At 49.8% G+C, this 23,345-nt stretch overlaps 1 protein-coding gene across 4 annotated transcripts in view; it reads left to right on the forward strand.

Moving 5' to 3' along the window:
- The window catches only part of Mbp (myelin basic protein), a 108,849-nt gene extending 86,628 nt beyond the window's left edge, over positions 1–22,221 (forward strand). For 2 of the 4 annotated variants that reach the window (XM_029546893.1, XM_029546894.1), the window contains 5 exons: positions 9,447–9,548; positions 11,416–11,451; positions 11,832–11,864; positions 15,094–15,216; positions 20,699–22,221. In XM_029546893.1, coding sequence (XP_029402753.1) covers positions 9,447–9,548; positions 11,416–11,451; positions 11,832–11,864; positions 15,094–15,216; positions 20,699–20,743 — 339 coding nt within the window. In that variant the 3' untranslated portion in view covers positions 20,744–22,221. The remainder of the gene's footprint in view (positions 1–9,446; positions 9,549–11,415; positions 11,452–11,831; positions 11,865–15,093; positions 15,217–20,698) is intronic. The other 2 variants (XM_029546895.1, XM_029546896.1) reach the window with 1 other exon arrangement.
- The last annotated feature ends 1,124 nt before the right edge of the window (positions 22,222–23,345 follow it).

The raw sequence follows: 23,345 nt of genomic DNA on the forward strand, positions 1-23,345 counted from the left end.
CAGGGCTGAGAAGGCGGCAGAGGAAAGCAAAGTTAGTCTAGTCCAGGGCTGTGGCAGATATGACTGCCAGACATGGGCAGTACTGGGAGCCCTGGGGGCGTTGCCATGTCTCTAAGTGATATGACTGACTGGAGAGGTGTGTGGTATGGCAGACTACTGTTCAGTTTTATCTGTGTACTTCCCCGGAGTAGTTTCTGAGGGTGCCCTGTGCCTCCAGCGTTCATCTTTTCTGGGACCTGCTGGGTCCTGCATCCACTTGGCTTTCCTTAACCGGGAAAGGTCTTGGGCAACAGCTCCTGCCCAGCAAGCATCTGGGCCCACTGCTTCAGGACTTAGCATGCCACTAGTGCAACAGGCATGAGTTTAACATTAGAACACCCTAAACTCGAGGTTGTTTCTCAACCAGTGGGTTCCAACCCCTTTGGGAGGGTCAAGTGACCCTTTAATATATCAAATGTCCTGCGTATCAGATATTTACATTATGATTCATAACAGTAGCAAAATTACAGTTATGAAGTAGCAACGAAATTATGGTTGGGGATCACCATAACATGAGGAACTGTGTTAAAGGGTCGCAGCGTTAGGAGGGTTCAGAACTGCTGCATTAGGAGGTGGAAACTCTCTCAGGGTGCTAAAACATGCTACGGGTTCCCAGTGTGACATTCTTTGCATCTATTACTTGTGAATTCCATTTTTGTTCAAACCCTGTTTGAACTAACTGGCTTGAACACACATTAGGACCAAAGAAAGACAGACAGTGGTTGTTAGGTGCCGCGAGTAATGTTTGCTTGTCTACTGTGAGGGAAAACAGGGGATACTGTGACCACTGCTAAGCTGGCTGCCCTGGGTCTGAGTGGCCCAGTGTGCTTCTTCCCCTCTCTTAGCAGTGGAACACACTATTTACTGTGCCCAAAAGGCACCTCTCTGTCTGTAGAGAGGCAGGTATGCATGCATGTCACTATATTATGTATTATGCTTTCCTCCTCCTCCTCCTCCTCCTCCTCCTCCTTGTTTGTTAAAACACCTGCAGGTTCTGTAACAAAGACCGGCCTTCTGTAAAAGAGCTCACACAGGAGTTGATCCTAGCACTGCTAATGGCCCCTCAAGCACTAGGCTCCCCGCTAAGCATTCATCTGTTCTCAGAGATCCAGTCATTTTCTCAGGGAAGTCATGCTAACTCTTTGGAGCCTGAGGGGCCAAAGGGAAGGAGCAGGAGACAAAGAGAAGAGCCTTTGAGAACAAAAAAATCAAATGTTCCAGAGTGGGAACGGGTGCCAAGCTCAGGGTGAGAAGCGACTCCTCAGAAAGGCAGAGACAGGTCTCGTGTATCCACGTGGGCAGCCCTCCTCCCCATTCCTGCATCGTGGGTCGCTAGGCTCAAGCTTAGCATGGACTGGCACCAGGCAGGCAGCATACTTTGCTGAAGGGACCATGATGAACAAAGCTAGGAGGTCAGGAGACCCAATCCACAAGGATAGCCTCCCGATTCCTCTGTGTGCGGCTTGGCAGGAACCCCGAGGGAGCGGTGGACAGGAATAGCCACCTCCACTGTCCACACCACCAGGTCCTTTGCCTCTGTTTCCTTTGGAGTCTTCTCAGCTCCTTGCTGCCTTGGCAGGATAGCCCATCACCACTGTGAACAAACCCAGAGGTTTTCCAAAAGGCCCACACTACATCAGACCCATCAGCTCAGAAGATTCTGGAATCTTCTGTCACAAAGTGAGAGGCAAAGACCTGAGGGTTAGGTCTCATCCTACCAATCTGCCATGGTCCCAGGGCTGTGGCCTTCTCTGGATTAGACTTGTTCACTCGTGAAGCTGTTGCGACGGGGGGGGGGGGGGTCTTGTTAGGTATCCAGAGAGAGCTTTTTGCTAATCGAGCAAGGAAGACATGTGTACTCGGACCAGGCATCCTGGGCACATGGGCACACAGTCTCATCTCTGTGTAGTTCATTTCCAGCCTGTTCTAGAAATGCCCAAGCAGCCGCAGAGTGCAGTGTTTGACCTGAAGGCCCAGGGTCTCCAGCCACCTACCCTGTGCTGTTACAGCTCTTGGGCAGTTTTCTTTCTGTTCTGGACTTTGTTTCCTCACTTGTTTAAATGAGAGCCTCAGTGAAGCAAAAGATACAACAAACATTGCCCGCTGGTCTCCTGTCTTCAGGAGAGGTTCCTATCCAGTGAGATAACACCTCTGGATCCTTCCCTCTGGGAGGCAGAGCCTTAGCGGGTGCTAGGCTTCCTAGATCTTCCTCCCACAGGAAGTGTAGCTTGCAGAGTCCAGGCGCTGTCCACACAGAGGGGCTATCCACACACAAGTAGCGCTAGGCGCTGCCTTGCTGTTTGAGGCATCCAGTTTCCTCCTGGTTGCTCCACACATGACTCTGGGTTCCAGTTTCCTCCTGGTTGCTCCACACATGACTCTGGGTAAGATTTGGATGGGGTTTGTGGCTGCTCATGGGATCTCTCTCTGGGGCAAGCGCTGACCAGGGCAGGAGGCCAGCTGCCTGCCTGCGTGCCCAGTTTGTGGTCCAGTATGCGTACAGCACCCCATCCTGCCGCCGAGCCCAAGGCCTTTGCTTTCTGGAAAGCCTGTCATTACCTCACTCTTCCTTGCAAAGAAACGCCCCCCCACCCCCACCCTACCCTGCACTCTGCCTACACACTGTGCAAACGGACACAAAGATCCAAAGCCACAAAGCCAGGTGCTTCCTGCCGTTCAGCACTAGGTAAGTGAAGGGGGGTCACAGATTGAGGACTAGCCGGGGCTGCATGGCATGACCCTACCCCCAAAGATAAATGCCACATAGCATCAATGTTTGTTCTATGCTTTTTCTGTGACCTCTGTTTGCTGTTTACATGAACTATTACACTTTGGACATATTGAAAGCGATGGGTACTTAGAAACAGTAAAGAGAGGAAGGAAACAGGGAGAAAGCCTCAGGATTGAAGGACGCTAGGGCAAGGTGCCACCAAGCTGCTGGCCTACTCAAAGTTGAGAGGCAGCACGGCTAGGTCCATGACTTCCTGCAGATGCCACAGGGCCCTTTGTTCACCTCGGTCACTGCTATGGTGGACACCCACTGTCCAGGAGAGATCTGGAACTGGCATCAGCGTAGCGCCTCTGAAGCCAGGAAAACCCAGGCCTGGAGAGCGTCCCGTTAACACTGGAAGTGCTTCATTCGCATTGCTCTCTGTCATCATCATCATCATCATCATCATCATCATCATCATAGCTGTTTCAAGTGCACATCCAAGAAGCCAAGGAGCAAGAAATCTAAAGGATTCTGAAATTAATCATTACACTGCCAAAGAAGAGGGTACAAAGTTGCCAGAGGTAGCCAAGGGATCTTTGTCCCTCCGGTCCTAGAACAACATGAAGGAGCTGGTACCCCCAACATTGCATCAGTGTCAGGGGTAACTTTCCCTTCACAAGTGGCTGCAGGTCAAATGCTTAGGAACCCAACACTGGAATGTGTGGCAAAGCATCTTCCTCCCACCAGGGACACAAGGATGGACACTGGTGGTCCCAGGCTATCTCCAGAGCAGATACCATTCCCGCCTTGCCATGTCTGAGGGCAAATACAACACAGTGAAGTTAGGGGGCAGCCTGAAGTCTCCATCTATCCATACCTGTCCAGAAAGTGGAGAAAGCCGCAAGGATGCTGCCTGGCTTGCCATGAAGAAAGGGGGTCTCCCTTATCAGTCATCGGCATCGGTGACTGTGGTGCATACGTGTTCTGTCCCACTTATGCCCGGCAAAGATCTAAAACAGGAGGGAGGACACACATCAGCCCTGACACCAGAATTTAAAATGCATGGATTTTGCCAGGGAAAAAAAAAGAGGTAGCACTGTCTCCTGAGATTATTTGGAGCAGCTCCATCACAAATGATATCATAGCCTCTTCTGTGGATGTAAATCAGGCCGGAACTGGGGTAGCCAGTGCTGAGAGAGACACGTGCTGGCACATCCTGAAGCAGCTACAACATCTGGGCGGCCAAGGGATGGGGAGTCATAAGTGAGGAAAGATGGCTTCCACTGTGGGCATGCTCCGTCACCGTCCTGAGACCATTGTCAAACGTATCGGCATTCATTTCAGCCATGACCTCTCCCTGAATTGGTTCACAGAGAGATTGGCTGTTGACCCTGCCACTGGCTCCCAAGCGGGAAACAGATGTGACAATCAGACCATGAAAGAAGGGAGCTATCCGTGGCCTTCTTCCCCTGGAGACAGTGTTGATGAGGAGAGCTGTTCACAAGATTTCCAAGGCACAGAGAGCTTAATCGAACACAAAAGTTCGAAGAGGCAGCAGAGGCCAGTCCTGCCAGAGAGAGGCTCTGTGGGTGTCAGACTCGGGGAGAGCAGATGAGAAGAGACATGTTTCCCTTTTCACCTGAGAGGAGAAAACATAGTATCATATCTAAACTCACTCTGTGGGCTGTTCTGAAAAACAGTGTATCTCAAAGCTGGAGCTGCCACCCACACATACAGAGCAGCCCCTGAGTTCATTTAAGACAGTTAAGTACTCTCTCCAGTTTGCACTAGTGAGCTCGCTGACTGCAGTGTCCTGACGCCACCGTGTGGCTGAGATGTGTGCAACCGTCTGTGATGCTGGGTTGTGCTGTGAAGGAACAGGGTACGGAGCACTTGCTCAACCTATGTGGGAACCAGGGCTCAAAATTAAATCTAAAGGAGAGAAATGAACACGCATCAAAAGATAACTTGGTTTGGTTTTTGTCTCCCATAAGAGAGCAGAATGTTCGTACCTGCTGGTGTTGAGATCTGGTGTTTTCTTCGATGGAAATTGGCAGGGCCCTACATTTTAATTCCATGGATATGAAACGTTTTCAGTGATGATAGCATGATAGGAAATCCTGTCTTTAACCTTACTGAGACTGCATTTTCAAATTCTACTTAATTAGGATTTCCGAAGCCCAGTGGACTCCATCCATCTACTCAGTTCTTGCCCTCAGATATAAACAATTTCCTTCTGGCCCACAGCTTCAGAACCTAGTATACATGTGCAAACCTTGAAATGAATGGGTGAAACCCATGATTTTAAACTCAATTCTTCTCCCACATCTTACGACCTGCAGTATAACAGACCAGCAGCCTCCTGTGTCTGTCACTAATCACGTGATCCTCCCACGCTCTCCAGACCCAGTCTACCTGGTTCGTCTCCAACACTGGGCCTGGACTCCTCAGGGCCTCAGCGGGAAGGCTTTGGCATCTCAGTTTCACCCTACAAATGAAGCCGAGGAGGGCAGTAGATCTGGGTGAAGGGTTTGGCGTCAGTGAGGGGACATAGTACCTCCTGCTTAAACGTGAGTCAACATTTGTTTTTCATTGTTTACACAAATCCGCTTGGAGACAGGAGAAAGAAGTGTAACTCTAAAAACCTGGGTAAAACTGGTCTAGATCCCAGGCAAGGGGGACCCTTCTTGGGCCAGAAATAAAGTAGGAAGTAGAATCTCTTTATTTTGCTTAACCATGAAACCCCAGGCCCCACTTCCTTGTGAAATGGCTATTGTTAAAGCTCATGATGTGTCTCAGGCTGGTCTTAGGAAGCAACCTCTCTTCCGCAGAACAAGCAGATGCCCGCTCTGATGACCACTGACTTCTGATAGAACTTCCAAGCGTAGCTATCCCCAACTTTCCAACCTACAAGAGGTTGGAAAACATACGAAAATCCCTTTCCGGACCTCTGCAGAGAGCATGTCTGAGCACCCCCTGCTGGTGGTGGGCACTGCTTCCCACTGAGGGAAATTGGAATTTTTCAAAAATATGGAGAAAGTATGGATCTTAGAAATCAATGATGTTGTTGGCCAGGTTTGCCTTCCATAGTTGTAGGATGATTTATCATAATTTTACTTTATGTCGCCGCAAAAGTTTGCCATCTTTGCTTATTAATACAAAGCTGTGCTGACACAAAATGAGGTTCCTGATGTAACACTGAGAAAAGAGAGAAAATAGGCAAAGAGAAGACTGTGTAGTAGGATCTCCTTTAAAGTCCTTTGCAGCCTTGGGTGACCCATGGCAGAACTGTCACTATGGAACACCTTCTTGTAACTATACACTATTTTCTAAACAATGAAACTTTTTATTTTTGAAAACAAGATTATTTTTGCAGACCATCACTTGTACTAAATGCTTGGCTCCAAACACAACCATGGGGTTCACTGGCCAGGCCTTGGCATCAGGGGGACCAGATGGCAAGAGCACCAACCCACTCAGATTCCAGGAGTCATTGGCAAGCCAGCAACCACGGCCTTGGCTCTGTGGCCCTTCTTGCTAGTGGAGAACTGACGTTCTTCCAATGGCTTTTAGTAACCTACAAGAGCCAAGAGCGATGCTCTGCTGCGGACATGCTCAGCATAGACAGACTGTGCTCTTGTGGAACAGCAATAAAACCCCCACTGTGGGCTCTTCACCTAACCAAGAGCACAGCGAGGTTGTATCTGCCAAAGAATACGTACATGTCTATAACTGATAAAAAACTACGGAGTGAAAGCCCTTCCTCCCAAAGGTACCAGCTCACAGGACTGTAGGCGACCTTGCCCATCACCAGTGTCCTCTGGCAGACACTCAGAAAATCTAGAATATCCATGCCTACACGGGATGTGGAGTAAGCCATTGTAACTAAGCAAGAGTGACCTGTAGGAAAGGCTCTGGGGTGGAAGCAAGGCTCAGGCTGCCTTCCCACGAAGGTTCTGATGGGGAAACTCACAAAACAGTGTAATAGCTCCAGTGCATGCTGTGCAGTTGTAAACCATGTCAAATGGCTTGTTTTGTTTTATAAACTAATATATAGCAAAGTGGACTCACTCTGTGTCGAGTTCTATATGTATTGACCGATTTATAAACTTGTATAACTACTACCACAAACATATGTCAACCTTAGACGGCCCCCTTCTTTGTATATACACTCCCCCCTTTCTTTCATCTCCTAACTACATCCACCACTGCTCTAGTCTCCCTTCCCATAGGATAGGCCATTCAAGAATATCACATAAAAATAGTATATATGAAATCTTTTTGAATGGCTTCTTCCATGTAGCATGACGTAGAGGTGCCTTATTACATTTTCAAAATGTTACTCTTATTGCTAAGTCATATTCCATTGAGTGAGAATTGAATGAATTCCAGACTATGTTGATTCTCTTGATGAATAACACCTGAGTTTCTTGTAGTTTGCAGGGATTAAAAAGTTCCACAAACCTTCAAGTGCAGACTTCGAGTGAATGTAAGTTTTTCATCTAAGATTTAAATGGTTTTCCTTCAGAAGATATATATTCATCCAATATATTCATGCAAAAAATTATTTTCAAAGATATAGCATTCCTCTTTCATTCTTCCAAGCATGAAATGGGACTGGAGGGCCATGCCATAAAGACATAATCGGTGCTGTAGGAAACTGCCCAGTTGTTTATTCCCAGTGACGGCATGACTTTGTATTCCCATTGCAGTGCATGGGAGAGTTCCAGTTGCTCCCTGGACTAGCTAACACTTGTTATTATCGTATTTTTTCTTAGCTTCTGAATAGGTGGGTAATAGCATCATATGGCGCCTGCTCGCACCATCTTCGTGGCTGTTGGTATTGAGCATCTGTCGTGCTGATTTTTTCCCCATGTATCTTTCTTACTTCTGAGCTTTGATGATTTAGCTGTTCTTTTTTTAAACATATTTTATGTTTGAGCCTTTCTTTTTCATATGTGATATGAACTTGTCGGTTCATGCTCCTCCTAACAGTGTACCGAATGGTGTTGAGCTTTAACGGGGTCTGATTTACTGTTGCAGGCGGACGGGACCTGCCTAGAAGCATAGTCAGTCACATTAGCCAGAGGGTTCTCCAAGCTGATGCTCCACAGCTGTGGTATTGCCAAGAGGCAGCTAAGGAGACAGCAGAGCATTCGTATGGCAGTCTGGGAAGGTCTGGCTCCTCACTGCAGCTGAGGCAGAGCGAATGCCATTCTGTAACCTCGGCAGGCGGTGAAGAGGCACCGCCCGTGAGAGTTTTTCAGGCTGTGAGCTCACTGTCAGAGAAGAATGGGAGAGGAGAGGAAGAAAGGGAAGCCATTTAGAAAGTCTCGGCTGGCCCGCCGGAGTGGGTCGGGGGAGGCAGAGTTTGGCCTGGAAGAGTGAGCAGATTTAGAATGTGCTCCCTGGAAAGCAGTGAGAGAGGAGGAAGAGGGCGAGAAGTATGTCAAGGGTCTGTGATGTCGGAAGAGGGTGAACAGCGTCGGGGTGATGGGGAGAGATCAAACCCACAGCTAGGATCACTTACAACATAGAGTAGACATTTGTCCACAGCCTCGGGACATACAATGCAGAGGGTAAAGCTATGTTAGCTGCTTAGTTCATCACGAGGGGAATCATGATACAGCCGACCCGGAAGAAGGCCAAGTGCTAGGCAAATGGCACCGGTGCAGCTCCAGTTCTCACCACAGAGCCACACCCATTACGTACAGACATACAGCCTCTCAAACTCCCGAGAAGCAGCTCTTGCCTTTCTAGTGGTAACCCCACCACCACCACCACCACCACCACCACTACCACCACCAAGCGGGCTCTCCCAACCCGAGCCCAGGGAGACAGGATGCTTCAAGTGACTGGATTGCCATCCCAGACACATGGCTGTGACCCCTGCAGACAGGCTACACATATCACTCCTGTTGTCCTTGAGGCTGATTGGCTGAGGTTCCTCCGAGCACAAGGGTGACTCTGCGTGCTGGGAGCAAAAGAGGGAGAAATGAGGAAACCTGTGTAATCTCTTCCAGAACTCCCGGTCTGTTCCTCTCTGAGGACGGTGACATTGTGAAATCCCCTCGCAGCGTCTTTCCAAGGATTCCCGGCTAGATGTAGACAGTTTCTGTGGCTCTGTGCACGTCCTCTGTGTCAAGCACAGGTACAGAGTGACAGCCAGGAGGACAGCATCAGAAAAAGGAGAGCCATTTCAGTCTCCACTCCAAGCTTGCTCTCACTTGGGATAAAGCACTGGTCATGTGCTTGCTAGAGTATCTTATTGGCTATATTCACTGCCCTAGAACCTTCTGGTTCTGTGGGTTGTGAATCCTCGGCCCAGATGGACACTCAGAGCACGTGCTACTTCCGTCTGACTCAAGATGGGAACGTGATAGTCCTCTGTCGGCAGACTCAGAACCCCGGTGACACGAGGTGAAGAGTCTAGCTCAAAATGCCACAACCCCAAAGCTAATGAACAGACTCCCTCTGCCAGTAATGGCTTCAGAAAGAGAGAGTAGCCACCCCGCAAACTGTGGTTACGCACCACGCATGCTCCACTAAGCCCCGCCCCGGACTCAGGTGTCTGTTGGCGCACCCGCAGTTTCTCAATCCCCAGGATGCACGGAGTAGACTCACCTTCCTCAGAAGGACAGACCTGGCCTACCTACCCCCTCTCCATCCTCAGCTGCACGCTTCTCTCTTTCAGGATTCACACACAAGAACTACCCACTATGGTTCCCTGCCCCAGAAGTCGCAGCACGGCCGGACCCAAGATGAAAACCCAGTAGTCCATTTCTTCAAGAACATTGTAAGTGACTGCACAGGGGGACCTAGAAATCATCAAGGGAAAGGCTGCGGATCCAAGAGAGGTCTTAGCTCACACCTGACCTCCATGGATCTTTCTCAGGGTGCTGCTGGCCTGAGGGACACCACCCTCAGGAGGACCTGGGTCATCCCAGGTTCTAAAGGACACACTTGGGTGCATCTGCCATGTTTTAAAAAAACCTGTATATTGTAATGAGAATTTAGTATTCCTGAAATCAGACAGCTAGTAGGTGCTTAACTAAAACTATAGACTTTATGACCTTGAGAAATGAAAATGGTGGGAGTCAGTGTTGCCCAGGAGGGCTGGGGGCGGTGAACAAAGAAATGCAGGGTACTTTAGGCCAACACAACTGCTCTGTGTGGCATTGTAATATAAGACACATGACATTTGTCAATACACATAGTATGCATGCCACATAGAGTGAACCTTGATGTATTCAGATGATGATGATGATTATGGTAATGATGGCGGTGCTGATGATGGTAGTGATGATGATGGACAATGATGATAATGCCCCAATGTTTGTTTATCACTTAGTTCAAGCAAATCACGTTAATGCTGGTGCTAAACAGCAGAAGCTGAGCAGATGTGTGGGAGTGCCCTATGGGTATAGGGGAAATGTGTGACTTCATTACAATTTCTGTGTAAATCTAAACTCTTCCACAAAATAAATGGCATAGTTACCTCTCTATTGTTGTGGTGAGACACCGTGACCAAGGTGACATATGGAAGAAAGAGGTTATTTGGGGCTCATAGCTCAAAGGGTGAATCAGTGGCCATCATGGTGGGGAGCATGGTGCTGGAGCAATAGCTGAGAAATTCCATCTTCAGACACAACCATGAAGCAGAGATAGGAGGAGGGGAAGATAGGGATAGATTCACAGATAGGTGATTGATTGGTAGATAGATGATAGATGATCAAGAGATGATCGATAGAGATAGATAGATATAGATGAGATAGAGAGATAGGGAGATGATAGATGATAGATAAATAAAAGAGATAGAGAGATTAGATAGATAGATGGAAAGATAGATAGATAGATAGATGGATAGATAGATAGATAGATAGATAGATAGATAGATAGATAGATAGATAGATAGATAGGATAAAGAGAAATAGTAGGTAGTAGGTAGGTAGGTAGATATGATAGATATAAATAGATGTGATAGAAGATAGACAGATTGGTAGATGATAGATATAATAGATGACAGATGGATGGATAGATAGGTAGATAGATACATGATAGATAGATGGATAGATACATAAAGCAATGAATGGGGATGGCCTACCCACATGACACACCTCTTCCAACAAGGCCACACCTCCTAATGGTTCCACCAACTAGGCACTAAACATTCACATATATGAGCCTGTGGGGGCCACTCTCATTGAAACAACCATAATGGCCTGGGCTCTCTCACACCAACCATTAATTAAGAAAATACACTATAAATGATTCTGTCTTGAGTCAGGTTGACATAAAACTAGCCAGCACACCACCTTTGCAAAGGATCAGGGTTCCATTCCCACAAGTCATGCTGGTGGCTCAATCGCCTACAGCTCCAGCCCCGGTGCGGCTGCTGGCCTCCGTGGACGCCTGTGCGCACATGCCCACACAGAGACACAAGATTTTTTTTTTTTAAATGGGGCATCATATTGAAACTGAGCATCTGTAGATGTGCCATTTCCAACCCCAGGAAGGGCATGATATAGAAGCATGTGCCAGCTTCTGATGCCTGGTAGACTGGAGCCATGTCTGTGGACATGAACTAGTGGGACCTTCTGGGAGGGCATGGGACTTCCTACAGGAAAGTGAGTCACTGCAGCCCACCCCTCGCTGTCTTCCAGGTGACACCTCGAACACCACCTCCATCCCAAGGGAAGGTAAGGCCTTGGATGTTTTGATTCATCGAGAGTTCATTCATATGATTACCCTGAAATCCCAAAATGTGTTCCAAACGGAACTGGGCTCAAGGCTCCCTGAATCCGTCCAAGTCTTGCTCAAAGAGGCTCCCACTGGGACAGAGATGCAGCAGGTCTCCTGCTCTGCATCCATGGCCAGTGCTTCCAGGCAGTGTCCCCCTGAGCTGGGGATTCACATCCTGGCCTTGGAGCTTCGAGCGGGCCTGGCAATCCCTGAATGTGGTGCATCTCTCGTGGGGGGAGGAGTGCCATCTGGTTGTTCCTGTTGGTTTCAGGACTTTGTCCCAGGCGATCACCACGTCAATGTTTCTGTCGTCACTGTTTCTTTCTCTTCCTCACAGGGGAGAGGCCTGTCCCTCAGCAGATTTAGCTGGGTAGGTGATGACTGCATATCCTCTGCTTCCTCACCCCCTGCAGCCCACGCAGCCCACTGACTTCTAAGTTCTTTCAGTTGCTTAACACTTGCTTTTTCTGTCCTACCCGGCCAGGCTCGCCCACCATGCTTGGCAGGCTGTTTTCTATTCCAGGCAGACAGGAAGCCTTTCAGTGTGGGTTGCTGCCAGGCTGAATCCCGGGCACTGCAGAGCCCTGTACCTCCTCCCCACAAGTGTTCTGAGCTCCTTCCCAAGGAAGGGCCATATTGCAAGACCCAGCAGACCAAAATGCACTGCTGCCCACCCCTTAATTCCCACTGCTGATGCAAAGAATGATGTTAAAGTCTGTTCCATTTCCAATAACCCTTCTACCATTCATCCAGGTGATCTGGGGTTTTGTTTGTGTGCTAGTGGCATCTAACACAGATCCATTAAGCCTCCAAGAAAGATTCTGTAAGGGTTTTAGGTTTTTAGACACAAGATCAAAGATCCGATGATGGTTTTAACTGGTCAAACAGCTTGGCTTCTAAATATTAGCAAGTTTTCATGTCTATGCCAGCTTAAAATACTTACTGATTTGTCCTAACCAAGTATATTGACCCCTGATGCTAGCAAATACTAGATATGGTTCTTTCTTTTCATTGTTAAATGGCTGTAATTTTCAGAGCTACACAGATGCACAAACACCAGCCTGTTAGCCAGAGGTGGGGCAGGGTGAGACGTTGTCTTATCTATGGGGGCAATGTGGAACAGAGTCTGTCTGTGCCAACCAAACAACACACAAGAGAAGAGGTGAGGGGGGGAAGGAGAGAGAGAGAGAGAGAGAGAGAGAGAGAGAGAGAGAGAGAAAACAGCAGTAGGTAACAGACAGGGTCAAGCATGGGGCACACATCTGTAATGCCAGTATTCAGTAGGCAGAGGCAGGGGGATTGCTGAAAGAATAAAGTGACTGTGGGGCAACAGAGTTGCCCTGTCTCAAAAAGTAAAAATAAGTCAGAGGAAGAGATATAAGAGGAAGGATTGCTTGAAAGATAGAGGAAATTTGTGGAGCTCCTAGACCAGTCCCAAACGTCCTCATACTGAGCTATGAACCACGTGATGTAAATGTACCTATTTTTTTCCCTCACATGTCAAATCTTCGGAACTGGTGACGACAAGACATCTACCCAGCCCCCACCCATGGCCTCTTCCTGTCTTTAACTTTCTGTGCTAGGAGGGGACAAGGATGACATGAAGAACGGCACCTCTTTTTTTATCCAGAATTCTTATTTTAGCTACAGCTGCGTTTGTCGTAGGTGTGGGTTGTCAGGGCATTGTGGAAACACTGTTTGTGAGAGAGTGGCAGGAGGAGAAGCCCTTTGGCCCGTCAGCAAACAAGCAAGGTCTTGGTGTCTCTCTCTGCAATCTCTAGTTTGGGTCTCACGGGGACCCCTTGGGTCTCTCTTGGTTCCAAGTTCCTTCAGGTTTTCATCGCCTCTTTCCAGGATGGCCTTCTTGTCTGGACTTCCAGAAACTTCTTCTTGCTCTCTCACAACTCTCTTGTCTGTGTCTTGATATGGTCTACGTTTTCCAAGGTGAAATCGACTGGGAAAGTCCCACAGTGTTGATCTGAAAGTTGCGCTGTTCTGGTCTCATAAATTCTTGGTTTGGGAGAAAAGCCATACTCTGGGGGCCAGAGTTCATCCAGAGAAGCCTGTTTCTGCCACTTGGCTGCCTGACTGCTTGATGCCACACTCCCCAAGTACCACAACCCTTCCCTGTGGTATCTGGGAGTCTGTGTGTCCAAGAAACCCCCAGGATGCATGGGTGGCTCTGACCTTGCCCCCCTCTTGTCCCTGCTCCTTGCTCCAACAGAACACTTAAACTGTAACAGCCTCCTGACAGCCAGGGCCTCGATCTGTCCCGAACACAGGCTAAAGAAAGGGAATGATGCAAGTAGCTGGAATCAGGGGAGAACGTTGGCTCATATGGCCAGGGTCTAACTTCCATCTTGCTCGAGGAGGCCAGGTACATGGAGTGCCTGGAAGTGTCTTAATCCTGCCCTCAGCGCATCTTAGATGGTAGGTGGCTGGGTGGCTTTTCAACATCCATCTTGCATGATGCTTGCTGTGTGAGTCAGCACGGAACATTGAGGATGCTAGGTACAGCTCAGGCTGGTGGATGGTCCTGATGCTGGAGCTGTTAGTGGTGACAACTGCTTTCCCATTTCCTCATCAAACCCAAGGCAAAGTCTTGTGCCCCGCCCTTGGGGTGGGGCCCTGTGAGGCAGACAGAGGCTTTCTGGTCAGCCTGCTGAACTTCACACTGAGGCTTGATGAAGACCTTACCCAGAATGCCAGTGTCATCGCTCAGGGTTACCGAGGGCATCCTTTGTAGATAAGCCAACAGACCCAGAGAGTCTTACATCCCAGGCCTCACTGTCCATTGCCCAAGGCACCAGATAAGAACCCTAATCTAGGTCACACCATAGCCACCATTGAGACGCTGCCCTGGACCAAAGACTGGGAAATCTGTCTTTTATTTTAGGAAAGGAGTCTCTTCCTTTTCCTCTTCCTCCTCTTCCTCTTCCTCTTCCTCTTCCTCCTCCTCTTCCTCTTCCTCCTCCTCCTCTTCCTCCTCTTCCTCCTTTTCCCCTCTTCCTTCTTCTCCTTTTCCTCTTCTTCCTCCTCCTCTTCTCCCTCTTCCTCTTCCTCCTCCTCCTCTTCCTCTTCCTCTTTCCTCTCTTCCTCCTCCTCCTCTTCCTCCTCCTCTTCCCCCTCCTCCTCTTTCTCTTTCTCTGAAGCACACAGCGTGGGTAGGCAGAATCTGAGCTGTGAAAGACCAGCAGAGAAAAACTTAAGGGCCAGGCAGAGGGTGACATTCTTGGGCCCTGGGCTCCAGCACCTTTGGTGTGCTTCCTCCGCTGATGAGGGTGGAAGACCTTGGTGGGAATTTCAGAGATGTTTACCTTTCTCTCACAAGGATGCCTTGGCATGGAGCTCTGCAGCTGTCTGTAAAGTTGGGCGCTTGTGCCTTGGAATATTCAGCACCCCTGGCCCAGGCCCTTTGTTCTCCAGCAACAGCCACGGATAGACTTGGGGACTGGCACTTCTCCAGCCCCTCTTCATCAGAGCTCCGTGCTGCTCTTGCTCCGGAATGATTCGCCGATGCCACCTGGTGGCTAATGTCCTCCTGGGTAGTCCCTGGTGGCAGCTATGAGCAGACACTGAGCTCTGGTCTTTTCTTGCAGGGGGCCGAGGGGCAGAAGCCAGGATTTGGCTACGGAGGCAGAGCTTCCGACTATAAATCGGCTCACAAGGGATTCAAGGGGGCCTACGACGCCCAGGGCACGCTTTCCAAAATCTTTAAGCTGGTAATGTAACATTCCTACCACGGGGAAACACCTGGGCACCTCTGCGGGAAGTGGGGGCCTGGAGCTGTGCTCTCAGTTCACTGTGCCCCACTCCTCCAGGCAAAACCATGTCCCCAGGGGAATGCCAGGGGTCAGGAAGAGTGTTAGCAGAAAGACGAATTCCAGAATCCTGGGCTGAGCTTACCCAAAGGTTCAGTGACCGCCTCCACCCACAACTTACCCTCCCTCCTTTGCTCTTAGCCAGCATAGTTCTGTCTTCCTTCTGGGTATCTTAGGACATTAATGTGAAGCCAAGAGTCTTTTCAAACGATGCTGTCTGTCGTGCTATGAACAGGCATTCCCTGGGCCTGGCTGTGAGCCCATACTGTGTCTCTTCTCTCCCTAGAGATGAAAGTCATGTGGCCACTGACCTGGGCCTCCAGCCAAGGGCCTGGGTAGAAATGAATGCCACCTGTATGTGGAAGGAGCCGAGGGGAACCCCCTGAGGGGGCCTCACTAAAATCACTCAAAGGGACCCAGAAAAACCCAGGAAGGGACCTACAATTAGCTGCACAGGTGCTAGAATCATACAGACCCAGTGATAGATATCAGGGTCCTTTTGGTTGTTGTTGTTTGTCTGTGGCCTCAGCTCCTGACCTCTCTGAGATGTGGTTTCCTTACCCACGGTATAAGGCGATGATGTGCCCACTTACCTCAGGTCTGGTGAGCTGGTGGTGGGGCACACAGCAGGCATGGAGTTCGGCTCCAGCACAAGCCAAATGGCACCTTTATATAGCAATGCCAGCCTGGTATAGAAAACCTCACAATGTAGCTCTAAAAAGGTCAAAGTGACAACTAGAGCTCAGAGATGCCCTGTGCCCTTCCCAGGGAACCCCAAAGATGAGGTCTATCTCAGAGGAACATGGGTACCCAGGGTAGGTTTTGACTCTGAACCAAGTCCCAGATTTCCCCTAATAAAAGCTCCCTTTGGACTGGAGAGATGGCTCAGTGGTTAAGAGCAATCGTTGCTCTTCTGGAGGTCCTGAGTTCAATTCCCAGCAACCACATGGTGGCTCACAACCATCTGTAATAAGATCTGATGCCCTCTTCTGGGGTGTCTGAAGATAGTGACAAGTTATTCACATAGATCAACCCCCCCCCAGCAGTGCTACAGCACTCTGTATCCCCAATGGTCATGGTGACCACTGTCAGGACATCCTTCCTTCCTGGGAGGAGGAGGCCTGGAGGCCTGGCAGGCAGGGCCAACCCCCCTCAAATCTGAGAAGCCAAGCCAGGTGCCCTGGTGGTTTGGGCGAGGGGGACATTCAGTAAACGAAAGAGACTACAGTGCCAAGCTCAGCAGGGAGGGAATGGGGCGGTTGTATCACTAAAGCAGAGATGTGACGCATGCCAGGGTACCAAAGAGAGGCTGGCATACACGTGTAGGAAGGCCTCAGAGGGTTCTAGGAGACAGAGACCAGCTGAGTCGTCCTTGACACGCTAGGCCAGGAGGAGAGAGGGAGCCGACCCCCAGAAAGAGAGCTCTGACTCCGACCCTGATCTTGGGGACCTGATGGCAGATGAGACTTGCATGCAGTCAGGTGTCAGGGTGGCAGTTGTCTGACTGGCAGAGACAGAAAAGCGGTAACTGGGTTAGGGAGTCTCTGGGCTAGATGATACAGAAGGAACTCTTTTTGTCTGTAAAGGCCCAGGGATCTAGTGACACGACTGATTCTCCAGTTATGAATCTATGTCACAGAAGCCTCTAGACGGCAAGGTGAGACACAGCGATGTCGTTCCTGGCAGTTGTTGGAGGTGGCTTCTATGCTAACTTAAGGCTCTGTGGCATTTGTCATCCTTGAGTCCATGGCTCCTGACTGGCCTGGCACTATCAAAGAAGTCCCCTTGCTTCCTAGCTTGGTATACAAAGCTACCGTTTTCGCTCACTCCATCTGAGCGAGGAGACCTGTGTCTGGGCTCTGACATCACAGATAGCAAACTCACTCATGGTCAGCTATTCTCTGCTCTCCGCAGCCACCTTCTTTTCTGAGACAAGGATGAACAATCTGGACCATAGAGGCTTGTGAACCAGAGCTCTTCACTGCAGGCATGAACCTTAAGGTGCCACCTGCCGTGGCGCCACCACCCCCCAGTTCTTGCTTCTTTCTTGGATGACAGATTAATATTCTTGTTAGATGGTCTCAAGGCAGAGGTGGCTGGTGGTTCAAGGAACAGCGTGAGAATCTGTGCACTGCTGATTCCCACCCTGTAGCATCCGCACTAGCTGCGTCGTTCCCACAGAATGGCCTTGGGTGGTGGACGGGAGATGCCCTGCTGGATTCGTGGTCCACCTCTCGTGTTTGGCACCCAAGAGGCCTGCTTATTTAGAAAAGGGGATTCTCATACTTTAGGTTCTAGTGCCTTTGTTTCTGATAAGAATGAGGGGACAAGCTCTGTCCTGGAACCATTTCTCAGGTCATGGCTGACATTGGGATGTTCAGAGGTTTGGATCTGAGGAGTTTGTTTCCTAAGAGAACCACCGCATCGAGGTTTCACGGTGTGTGACTGCTTGGGTCTGTAACACAGGCTCATCGAGTTAATCTCCCCTGGGCCTTCCATTGCAGGGATTTACTAGTAGGGTGTGCCCATGGTTATCATACACAGAGAGCAGACGACACGGGCTTCTGCATCCTGCATGAGCCCAGACACGGCGGGGCGTGTGGACCACGCGGCGTAATGTGCATCGAGAACCACACCCCTAAGTCAGTCAGGGAGAAAGCCTCACACCCGGAATGTGAGCAGAAAGCAAGTGAGTGACCGCCCGCTTTCTGTGTCGGGCAAAGTGTAGGCGCTACAGAGTCCCCAAGGTAGATCTAAGTAAGAAATGAGTTCTATCCCAGACCTTCACGTTCACACTCGTTTTGGCCAACTGCCTAGGTTCTGAAGGCTGTAGGAGAGGGTGTGGAAAGGCATTTTCTCCAGTGACCTCTGAATTCAGCCAGGGGTTACCGGTGCTGAATGACTTCACTGCCATCCTGGACTTGGGTTCCCTAGACCTCCTGCTCCAGATACCAGCAGCTGCCTCGGCAACCACACCCACCTGGGAAGCCCCGGTTCATCCCTCTCATGACTTCACCCTAGGCTCAGGAACCTCAGGCCCAGGGTGTGGGGCAGAATTAACCTGGTGTGTGAGGCTTGGGCTGCTCAGTGCCTCCTTCCACCCAAGAGACGTGACCCTGCCCTGAGGGAATATCCATGGCCCTGGGCAGTGCCTAAAGGATACTCACGAGGTGGGACCGTTCCCACAGCTCCACGTAGGTGTGTATGTGACATGTGTGCTAGCATTAGGAGTGTGTGAGACTCACATTGCTGAAACAGGCTCAACACCTTCCCAGATCTTCTTTCTGTAAAGTTTTGTAAATCGCTTTAAATTTCTATGTAGGTCAAGGAAGCTTTGATGATTTCCAGTGTGTGTGGCTATATAATTAAATCATGCTACGTAGCTAGCTCATGTGGGCTGACAGGCTGTGTGACCAGGCGGGAAGAGCTCAAAGGGCTCCCTGGCTCTTAACACCATTCTACCCAAACTGCTTCCTGCTTGTCTGCTTTTTTGGTTTGTTTTGTTTTTGTTTTTTGTTTTTTTGTTTTTTGTTTTTGTTTTTGTTTTTAAACTCTTAGCAGCCGGCTCTGAGGGAAGGGCTCTGATTTGCTAGTACAGTGTGGCAGTTAGCACCTGGGCTGGAGAGAATCAGTGGCTCTCTGTGTCTTTGGGACCCACGTCTTATTTCTAGGTGGATAAAAGGAGCCTTTGCCTCTTGTAGTGTCCCCACGAGGTTGTAGGGTCTCGTGGGGACAAAGGTATCCAGCAGAGTGTGCTCACTTCACATCCGAAGGTACAGGTTTAAACCAGCCTGTGCCTGGTGAGCACAGATGCATCAATTATGGGGCCTAAAGCCCACCAAAGACTGAGCAGGTGGCACGAGAGACAAAAGGCGTGAAAGAAAATGGAAGCAACGGTGGGTGCCCACCTTGCTGGCTCTAGCCCTTGCTTCCCTCTGCTGGCTGACCTTGGGAAGATGACTCAACTTCTCTGATCTTTGACTATCATATAAAATAAGCAGGTGCTCAAGGTTGGCTGTGGGTGCAAGCAGGACGTTAGGTGGAAGGGCCTGTCCTCCAGGCAGGTCCTCCAGGCAGGTGCTCCAGGCAGGTGCTCAGCGGCTACTAGAAGACATCACTGAGGTGTCTGTCATTCATTTTCAAAAAAGAAGTCACCTGAGGCCTGGCTGGACTCCTGCGTTTCAGCCCAGGTACACTGTGTTTTCTAGGTCAGAGATTCTAGGACTTCCCATGAAGTCAGTGCTCTGCAGGGCCCAGGCATAGCTCTGCCCGTGATCCACGTAGGAAAAACTGGGTCAGGGCAAGGCAGATCTCCAGGTGAGGCCAGGGCCCCTATCCTGGAGAAGGACATTGCCCCAGAGGTGACTTCATAGCTAGACCTCAATCACACCGCTGAGAGGCAGTCCCTCAAGGAGCTGACACAGCCGCACCCTCTGAATTATAGCTGCGGTGCTAAGAAAGGGGGCACAGTGGCTTCACCTCAGCCTGAGCGGCCGCTGCCCTGTGAAAACCACTGGCCTTGTTCCATACTCCGAGGCTGTATGGCTGGCTGAGCTGGGGAGACACTACACACTCACGCTCGGGAATGTGGCTGCCCTGGACTCTGCAGAGGGACGCCAGCGTGTATGTCTCCATCTCTGGGCTCACAATCTAAATGACCTCTTTAAAAGATGTATGCAGTCTCTTTAACGTAAGATGGGAAAGAGAAGCCGGGAAGAATTCAAACGATTAAAAAAGAACAATACAGAAGGAAAAGAAGCAAAGCCCCCCAAGGTGTGACCAAGGTCCGCGTCCCTGGTTTCCAGGCCACTGCTGTCGCTGTAGGCTGCACCACCTCTCAAGCTGATTGGGCACATCTCATTTTTACTTTCAAACTTGGTCTCTAGAAAACCCATCAATTCAGGGTTTCAAGAGCCTCGTCGTGCCTGAATTCACACAGTCCCGTGTGTTGCTAGTGTCTTTTGGTAGCACTGGCAGGGCGCTTTACCCATGCAGGGGGACAGCTCTGATGCTCATCAGCACCTAGAACAAACACACTGTGGACAGTGATCCCAGTCATAAATTGCCCTCAGTCTTCTAGCGGAGAAAATAAACAGCTTATTTGGAGCAAGATAGCAAAGCTATCTAGTATCTAGCTATATAGTATTCTCCCTGCAAAGGCAATGCTGTGGGCGCCTTAGATCCAGCCACGCCCTGTGGCTCACAGTCAAGGGGCTTTGCCTTAAGCTACAAACTCCAGTTAGGGCTTTCTGAAGGAGGGCGTGACAAATCGAGGGACTGGCCCAAACGGCTTGTGAATGGACAACCACAGAACCGTGGAGGGGAAGTGTCACCCCGCAGCCACACAGGCGCGTGCCTAACTCCTGTCTTTTCCTTTTCCCAGGGAGGAAAAGACAGCCGCTCTGGATCTCCCATGGCAAGACGCTGAGAGCCCTGCTGCTCAGCCTTCCCGAATCCTGCCCTCGGCTTCTTAATATAACTGCCTTAAACTTTTAATTCTACTTGCACCGATTAGCTAGTTAGAGCAGACCCTCTCTTAATCCCGTGGAGCCGTGAACGCGGTGGGGCCAGGCCCACGGCACCCCGACTGGTTAAAACTATTCGTCCCTTTTCGTTTGAATATTGAGTTTCCTCGGGGTCTTCTCAGCCCTGACTTGTCCCCCGTGCACCTTGTTCGACTCCGGAGGTTCAGGTGCATGGACACCCTTCCAAGTTCACCCCTACTCCATCCCCAGACTTTCTTTTCACGGTGAGGCACACGCCTCCAGCTTCCGTGGGCACTGCGGATAGACAGGCACACCGCCAAGGAGCCAGAGAGCATGGCGCAGGGGACTGTGTGGTCCAGGCCCCCTTTGTTTTCTTCCCCCTAAAGAGCTTTGTTTTTCCTAACAGGATCAGACAGTCTTGGAGTGGCTTATACAACGGGGGCTTGTGGTATGTGAGCACAGGTTGGGCAGCTGTGAGAGTCCAGAGTGGGGTGGCCCTGGGGACGCTTCCAGGCCAGCTGTTCCCTGCACCCCACCAGCTGATTTCGAGCGTGGCAGAGGGAAGGAAAGGGGCGAGCGGGCTGGGCAATGGCCCCAACAGGAAACAGGGACTTAGGGGAACACGCTGGAGATGCCGTGTGTGGCCACCGAATGTCACCAGCTCTCCTCAGTGGCTCCCCAGAGCAGGTGCTTTTAAGAACCCTGTTTCCTCTCAGAGCCCAGGGAGAGTCCAAGGTCATGGCGCATCTGAAAGTGGGACTGCAGGAGTTCTCTGGTGGCCTCGGGCTGTCCCTCTGGTCACTTCTCACATTGGGGTGGTCAGCGGCAGCTCGCCATGGCAGTGCCCATTGGTACACACTAACCTCGGTGGAAAAATAACCATTCCCTGCCTCCTAGAAAGGACTCATTCTTAGCTTTAGGGGCGTTCCTGTCACTGAATCGAGTCGCTGCCCCAGATGCAGGGCTGGCCTGGGCGACCCTCCAGGGATGAGGAGCTGAGAACCCCAGTCTTCTAATGTCCCTGGACACCTTCTTATCCCTCTAACGTACTATGTCTTTTGATTTAGCATGCCTTCTATAGACCTTCCAAAGAGCCCCACACTGGCACCATCGCCCTAAGAAGGCAGGTGATGGCTGATGTAGCCCAATATTGCATCTTGTTAATCTGTTCTAATTCTGAGTAGAGTGTGGGTTTAAGATAACACCTATTAATGTATCGCCACAATAACGTGAGGGTAAGAGAAAAAGCAGGGAAGAAATTTCCAGAAACAAACCCTCCAGATTGTCCCACGGGAGTGTCTGCCCTCCAGTGTGACTGAACGACCTTGCCCATGGCTTCATCCAGACAGCACAGCTGCAGTATGGCTGGACAGAAGCACCTACTGTTCTTGAATATTGAAATAAAATAATAAACTTGCAATGATCTTTGCCCAGGTGTCTCATTTTGCACTCCGGCCGGTGGAAGTGAGCCCAAGTGAAGCACAGCCTCCACAGGGTGGAGTGCTCTTCCTCGGGACCACCAGGTTGCTTCACGGTGCCCCTGAGAGAATACCTCAAGGGGCACATTGAGGAGGCCATGCATTGATAAGCCAAGAAGATGGAGTAGAGGTGACATGGAACAGTGACCCACAATACACAAGGAGAAGGATTTTCAATCACTCTGAGGACACTTTTCAAAGCCATTGTCCTAGGAAACACTGCAGAAAAGCAGGTCGCACACTTTATCCACAACAGTGATTAACTGATCCATTCTTCCTCTCCCCACTCCCCCCATTTGTCCTTTGTTTTTCTTGCCATTGAATTTTGGTTATGAGAATTCTTTTTCAGGCTCAGGCACTCACATCTATAATTCTAGCACTCACAAGGTGGGGGCAGGAGGATTGCATGAATTTGAGGCCAGCCAAAGTTATGTAGTGAGTTCTAAGCTAGAGATGCTGTCTCAAAGATGCATGCCTTTAATCCTAGCTCTGGGGAGGCAGAGGTTGAACTCCGTGAGTTTGAGACCAGCCTGATCTACAAATCGAGTTCCAGAACAGCCAGGACTGTTACACAGAAAAACCGTTTCTTTTTTTTTTTTTTTAAGATTTATTTATTTATTTATATGTGGATACACTGTAGCTGTCTTCAGACACTCCAGAAGAGGGCATCAGATTTTTGTTACAGATGGTTGTGAGCCACCATGTGGTTGCTGGGATTTGAACTCAGGACCTTTGGAAAAGCAGTCGGTGCTCTTAACCGCTGAGCCATCTCACCAGCCCCAAATCAGATCGTATAAATCTTTCGCCTTTTATTAAAAACCCTGTTTCAACATACACACACACACACATCACCACCACCACCACAACAACAACAACAACAAAACAGACAAACAACAAAACCCCACCAGGGGCTGGTGAGCTGATGAGCCATTAAGAGTATTAGCTGCTCTTGCAGAGGATCCGGGATTGGTTTCTAGCAATCACATGGAGGTTCACAACAGTGTGTGACTAAAGTTCCAGGAAATCAGCTACCTTCTTCCAGCCTCCACTAGCAGCAGGCATACAC

Source organism: Mus pahari, chromosome 15 (assembly GCF_900095145.1).
Source record: "Mus pahari chromosome 15, PAHARI_EIJ_v1.1, whole genome shotgun sequence".
In the NCBI taxonomy this organism is placed as follows: domain Eukaryota; kingdom Metazoa; phylum Chordata; class Mammalia; order Rodentia; family Muridae; genus Mus; species Mus pahari.